At 36.2% G+C, this 7500-nt stretch overlaps 1 protein-coding gene and 1 long non-coding RNA gene across 2 annotated transcripts in view; both read left to right on the plus strand.

The window, feature by feature from the left end:
• The window catches only part of LOC125032290, a 1097-nt gene extending 1059 nt beyond the window's left edge, over positions 1-38 (plus strand). The window contains exon 3 of the long non-coding RNA XR_007115542.1: positions 1-38. This exon is cut by the window's left edge and continues 422 nt beyond it. This is a non-coding gene — a long non-coding RNA (uncharacterized LOC125032290).
• A 1917-nt stretch (positions 39-1955) lies between these two features.
• Positions 1956-7053, plus strand: LOC125032185 (pro-resilin-like). Its single transcript, XM_047623266.1, has 4 exons — positions 1956-1969; positions 2100-2186; positions 2316-2375; positions 6587-7053. The coding sequence occupies exons 1-4, from the start codon at positions 1958-1960 to the stop codon at positions 6938-6940; spliced, it is 513 nt and encodes a 170-aa protein (XP_047479222.1). The 5' UTR covers positions 1956-1957; the 3' UTR covers positions 6941-7053.
• The last annotated feature ends 447 nt before the right edge of the window (positions 7054-7500 follow it).

Consider the following 7500-nt stretch of genomic DNA (forward strand, 5'->3'; position numbering starts at 1 on the left):
ATATATTTAATTGTAATAAAATTGTACGTGCACAGTAACCTGAAATGTTTATCTTAAACTTTATCGATTTTTATATTTGTCTATTCTTGATATACTGAGGAACAAAAGTTAAATTACGGGTATTGCAGTATAGAGAAATTAAAGAAAATCAGTGAAGACAAATTACATCCTGATACATAATAGTGTTGAAAATGATAAAGATGAAATGACAATATTAGTTCAGTTATCACTGCAATGGAATTGAAAATAATAGAATGATTACCATGGTAAGAATAATGATTTTAAGAAACGAAATTTTAATAAAAATACAAAGGATAATCGATAATCAAAATATTACAAGGGCACCTTTGTATATTGGTGCTATAACAGTTATTTGCAATGATAAAGACATTCTCATTTCTTTCTGAGATTGCTTACAACACAAATCATTTGATTAAGGAAATGCGTGCCCCCCAAAGTGTGTCATTGCATCACAAATATCTGATGTTAGTGAGGAAAAGACTGAGTAAGAGAAACAATAATCGTCAACAAAGAGTCTAACACTTGTATGATATCAATATAGCAAGGGTTAGATTATTGTCCTTTCCCCACAAGAAAGTCACACAACCACACACACACAGATATATATGTTTATATGACTGGATATATATATCATATAGATATATATAAATATATATTGAAATATATATTTTCAATCTAAAAATGTTATATATGAATATGAAAATATGTTTACACATACTTATATGTATAGATACATATATAGAGAGAGAGAGAGAGAGAAAGAGGGGGGAGAGGGAGAGAGAATATATTTCAGTCTAAATCGGCCCATGGAATAATTGGTAATGAAAATGCCGTAAGATTTTACGTTGTATAACCCAATTAGGGGATAACAAACAAGAGATGCTCAGAGGTATATGTAACCTACATGTGCTAATTAGACGCGCAACTACCTTGGATGATTTGTAGCTCCCCTTTATGGTGTTCAAGTTGTTGGTTGATTTTGTTAACGCCAATTTAGCATCTATCTTTTACCTGTTTTGCGAAGGAACTTTTGGGAGGACGCCATCGTGAACAACGAAGGCGCTCTTCTTAGCAAGGATTAGGGGGGCCACACTGATGATGTCGTCCAACAATGTAGCCTTACTACATTGCGTGATTGCGTGCTGCGAGGGCTTCCATGAAGATATATGATTAGCTTTTTAATATATCTATTATTTAGTTTTCCTTATAAGAGACACTATATACCGACTGATTTTGAACCTTTTTTATATATTCTATTTTTTATTTATTTTATTCTATATTTTATTTCCATAAGGTATTCGTCACTAATGACACGGCTGATAATTTTAGATAAACAATCACTTCATGACTTGGTCAAGGACTGCTGAAAGTGGTGGACCCAAGTTTCTTCGAGAGTCGGTAAGGGACGTCTTGATACTTGATATATTTACATATATACATAGATATGTGTCTATAAACACACGCACACATATGTACGTATGTTTAACTTTATACATATACATATATTTATACATATAAGCATATATGTATATATATTCGTAAAATAATTTCAACAAGAGCAAACACAAGAACGGTAAAACCCATGAAACTGTTATATGAAGAAGCAAATATAATAAATCAAATTACAACTAAAGGCAGAAATAGCCACCTACCAATCTATGTAAATTATCGTTTTTTTATTTCGATAGAAAAATATACTAAAGGCTCACACCACAAAATTGACTCCTGAGTTCTACAAATTTGCTACTAAGAAGAAATGTAGTAAAACACGTGAAATAAATTGGTACCGTTGCAAGAATTCTTATGTACCACTTAAGTCAATTTGCAAAATCGAAGGAAAAACAGGTCATCGCCTCGTGTCGCCTTCCCCTCGACCCTATAAATCCGGCGCGTCGGCAGAGCATTGGGTCAGTGTTTCCACGTCTCTGGTCGTACCATGAACACTCAGGTGAGTTGCTGCAGTTTGTCACCATCTACTTTCATATGAAGAACTGCAATTAAGTGAAAGGATTAAAGACTATTTCATTTTGAATAACGTTATCATGGGCAATAATACTTAAATTTCGTTCCCTGTTTAGCTCGTTTTCCTGCTGGCTCTCGCCGCCGTCGCTACGTCGGATTCTCAACCTTCGTCCTTCTACGGAGTCCCGCGAGTTAGAACTCAAGTAAATAGTAACGTTTTTGCCCTTATCTCTGCAATATTTTAAGCAATACTTTTAAATGTTATGCTAAATGGGAAAGACATACTAAAACAGTATCTTAAAATGAATGCAATGGTTATTTTTGTATTCCAGGTATCAGATGACTCTTCCGAAACGTCATCAGAGAGTCGCCACATCTACCGTAGTAACGATGTAGGTTTACGTGTGTTATTGGTGTCATCGCGACAGATAATTTTAAATAAGCAGATTTGACGCGACAGATAATTTTAAATAAGCAGTCAGTCGCCAGATCATCATAGAAACAAACAAGGCAATGAATCATAATCTAATCTAATAACATTGCTATTTACAGAGATCAGATGAAGATTCTGCTGAATATGGACCTGCAAAGTACGACTTCGACTGGGCCGTGAAGCACGACTACTCAGGCAACCACTTCGGCCACCCGATACTCGCCTGCAGACTGTCAAGTACTACGTGGACGGCGACTCTGGCTACGTGGCCGAGGTTGAGTACGAGGGTGAGGCTCAGCATCCTGAGTCCGAGGAGTATCGAGTGTCTCGAGGCCGATACTCAGCCCAAGACTCAAGCGAAGAGGACTCGTCCGAAACGGTTGTTCGAGCTCCCTCAAGATTTTATGGCTCACCTTTGTAAAGCTAAGGACAAAAGGATGGATCCCGTTTCAACGGCCATGATTCCATACGGAGATGATGTGAATTTAACTTATTTGTATATTTAATGCGTAGTAAAATAGTATGTGCATAGTAACTTAGAATACTTATTCCAGACAACCTAATCGATACGTTCTTGGATTGGTCTCTGAATATGGAAATAAATGAATGTTTAAGTGGGAGATGTTGTAGTATAAAGAAATGAAATTAAAATAATAAAGGTAACACACATCTTCCTACATAATGATAATGCTAAAAATGATGAGGATGATGAAAGGAATAATAATACTAAATCATACAATTATCACTAAAATTATGACTAATTTATACACACAAAGTACATCAGTAAAACAGTGACAATACAGAGACTGCTACCGTTGATCTTTCTATTAAGCAACAAAATAATGATAACCAGAAAGCTAGTAATGCTTTTATTAATGACTGTGGTAATCATGATTTTGATGGCAGGAGTAGCAGCAATAATGATATTCATCATTGTTGTTGTAGCTGCGTTCATTATCAATATTAGCTTATTATCATCATTATCATTATTATTACATCTTGTCACTATCATTATAATTGTTTTTATTATTAACATTATTTATCATTATTATCATCGTTACTTCTCTCATTATAGCAAAACTATAGTGATATCAATGTCAACAATAATATTAATGAAAATACTAGTGAAATTGATAATCAAATGATTTTAACGGTTTAAATATTTAAATTCAAATATATTGCAAAATAAGGCCTTTATCTATTGCTAATATAACAGAAGTAAATTTTCATTTGATTTTGCAATGCCTCTCAAAACAAGGCACTTGGTTCAGCAAATGTGTGATCTCAAATTACATCATAAATACATGTAGTTGTTGTGGAAGCGACTGAATAAGCGAAACAATAATCGTTTCTAACGAGTCTGTGTATATTTATATATCTGTATATATGTACGTGTACTCATATATATATATATATATATATATATATATATATATATATGCATGTATTTATATTATATATATGTGTGAATTTATATGTGTGTGTATGTGGGCCCGCGCACGCACATGCATACATAGAAACAAATATATACATTTTAGTAATTTGGTGCGTGTAATATATATATGTCTACATATATATATATATTACATATATATATATATATATATATATATATATATTATATGTGGATACATATATATATGCATATATATATGTATATATATATATATATATATATATATATATATATATATATATGCATATACATATGCATATATATATATGCATATACATATGCATATATATGCGTGGCTACATACATATGCATACATATGTGTATATATATCGATACACACACACACATATATATATATATATATATATATATATATATATATATATATATATATTCATATATGCATGTATATATAATTAAATTTGTCTTTTTTTAATTTAAATAGCTGGTGAACTAATCATCATTGTCATATTTATAGAAAACACTTTCACTGCTATAGCTTTATGCTTAAACTTTGAAACTTGCTAAACGCACATCTCTCTTCACTTATGTGAAAAACTGGCTTTCCCAAGCTCAAAACAATAATAGGCATTAAATATATCAAATCCTTATTCGAGTGTCTTTCTTGTTAATTCAATATATATTAATGATATATTTCTATGGCTGACTTGTAAATTAAAATAAAAGGAGGAGCAAGAAAACACATGAAAAGGCCGAACGTCTTTACGCTAATATTCATACTTCACGGTATAACGAACAAGAGATACACAAAAGGTAAATCTACATGTTCTCTGTCTGGTCGTATCGATGAATATTCGTGCGACGGTCTTGAATGATTTGTGGCTCACTTTTGGGGCATTAAAGTTGTTGATTAATTGTATTAACACCGCTTCTACCATCTTCTTTTAATGCTGGGCCAAGCCTCGCTTAAAGACGGAATTTAGCGAACACTTTGGGTAGTAGCCATCGGTGTCGACCTGAACAACGAAGGTGCTACTCTTGTGACGTCGAAGGGCGCTGCGGGGTTGGTCGTTCCGTTGCTCGTGGAGTCCCTGTCTTGCCGAACCTATTTATACTCGTATATTGTCGCAGTCGCTGTAGGGGGTACTGAACAACTGGCTAAGAGGTCTGCTCCGACTTCCTAGATGTCTTGTGGGGCATCATTTTCGGGTCTGTTCATTGTTTACTCTGCATCGCGCCTAAGGCGGCTGAGCAAGGAGCATGTGTACAGGAAGAACAAGAAGGTATTTCCTCTAGGAACTCTGAACTGCAGATCCCAAGCGCTCGGAGGAAGAAACCGACAACCACGCCTTACGTCCTGATGTAGGCAGAGAAAAGTGGAGAAAGTCGTCTTTGTTGGTTGGCTTTCTATGCACGAAGAAAATAGAACCATTGGGTCTCCTGTGAAATCACGGATAGACAAAGGGAATGCGGTAATATCGCCTTTCTGCAGGATCTTCGCCAGAGGTCCCGCAGATGCGTCCTCACTTGTATCATGCTGAGGAAGTTGTATACATAATGTAGCCATACTGCATTGTTCCCCACGATGTTTGGGTATCGGTCTGCCTCGAGGGATTCCATGAAAAACTAGGCAAGGACTGCTGAAAGTGGTGACCCCAACTTTCTTCGCAAGTCGACATGGGGCGCTCCCGATTTCCTTGGTGATGAACCTAACGAGATTTCTTTCTTGTATGGCTTGAGGCTTCCTCGGATCGTCGGCGTGCATATATGTATATGCATAACACACATATATGTGTATGTGTGTGTATAGAAACACATATAAGTATACATATCATTATATATATATATATATATATATATATATATGTATATACCTTTTGAAAGTAACAAAGACAAGAACGATGAATCACATAAAAGAAAAAAATCAAATCACAATGAAAACAGAAAAAATCACTGACCACGATATGTTAATTGTCGGTAGCTTATTTCGAAACAAGATTTATGAAAGAAATATAAGATTAAAGGCCTACACGACAATATTTACTGGACTGCTGAATTGCTCGTGAAACAGAAAGTAATATAGTTAAGCACTTATGGAAGGAATTAGCAGTGCTGTGAGGATTCTAATGCGCCACGGGAATCGAATAAAAGTATTGCAAAATCAAAGGAAAAACAGGTCATCGCCTCGTGTCGCCTTCCCCTCGACCCTATAAATCCGGCGTGTCGGTGGCGAATTGGGTCAGTGTTTCCACGTCTCTGGTCGCACCATGAACACTCAGGTGAACTGCTGCGCTTTATCCCCAACTGCTTTTATATACTGAACTGTAATGCAATGAGGAGATTCAATTTTACATGTTATCACAGGCAACAGTACTCAAGAATCTTTCCGCTATAGCTCGTTCTCCTGCTGGCTCTCGCCGCCGTTGCTGCGTCGGATTCTCAACCTTCGTCCTTCTACGGAATACCTCAAGCTAGAACTCAAGTAAAGCGTGAACATTTCTGTCTTTATGTTTTCCATGTCCAATACTTTTAAATGAAAAAAAAAAAAAAAAAACACTGAGATAGTATTTTAAAACTAATGGAATGGTTTGTGTTCCAGGTATCAGATGATTCTTCCGAAACATCATCAGAGAGTCGCCACATCTACCGTAGTAACGATGTAGGTTTACGGGTGTTATTGGTGTCGGCGGATTATCATAGAAACAAATAAGACAATGCATCATAATCTACCCTAATGATGTTGCTATTTACAGAGATCTGATGAAGATTCTGCTGAGTATGGACCTGCAAAGTACGACTTCGACTGGGCCGTGAAGCACGACTACTCAGGCAACCACTTCGGTCACCAGGAGTCCCGAGACGGAGACTACACTCAAGGCTCGTACTACGTGCAGCTTCCCGACACTCGCCTGCAGACTGTCAAGTACTACGTGGACGGCGACTCTGGCTACGTGGCCGAGGTGGAGTACGAGGGCGAGGCTCAGCATCCCGAGTCCGAGGAATATCGAGTGTCTCGAGGCCGATACTCAGCCCCTAACTCAAGCGAAGAGGACTCGTCCGAAACGGTTGTTCGAGCTCCCTCAAGATTTTATGGCTCACCTTTGTAAAGCTAAGGACAAAAGGATGGATCTCGTTTCGATGGCCATGATCTGATATTTAAATTGTATGAATATAATTTACCTGTATATTTAATTGTAGTAAAATAGAACATGCATATTAATCTGGATTATTTATTGTAAACAACTTCGTCGGACCTTCTGTATCTGATTACTCGAATTATGATTTGGTATATCATGATATATGGCGGAAAGGAACAGATCGCCGCATCATCCCGCGCCATAGAAAACATGGTAAGGGTAAAGGAAAGATGGTAACGAAAATTATAACAATAAATAATAATAACTCACAAAATCGGCATTGGAACCGTATATTTCAAAAGTATATCCGACCTATGTAAATCTATGTGGAAAGTGATGGACAGATATCCCCTCGTTATCAGGATAAGATAGATTAAACATAACTTAGTATATTTAATTATAGTGAAGCAGTCGATGCGTATTTACCGAGAATTTTTATTTCCCAAAACACTTGCCATGACTGCTTAATTAAATCTAAATTACCTTGTTGTCTCCAGTGCTGAGTAGAAGTGCCATGCCCCGACACTGAT

Source organism: Penaeus chinensis, chromosome 14 (genome assembly GCF_019202785.1).
Source record: "Penaeus chinensis breed Huanghai No. 1 chromosome 14, ASM1920278v2, whole genome shotgun sequence".
NCBI lineage: Eukaryota > Metazoa > Arthropoda > Malacostraca > Decapoda > Penaeidae > Penaeus > Penaeus chinensis.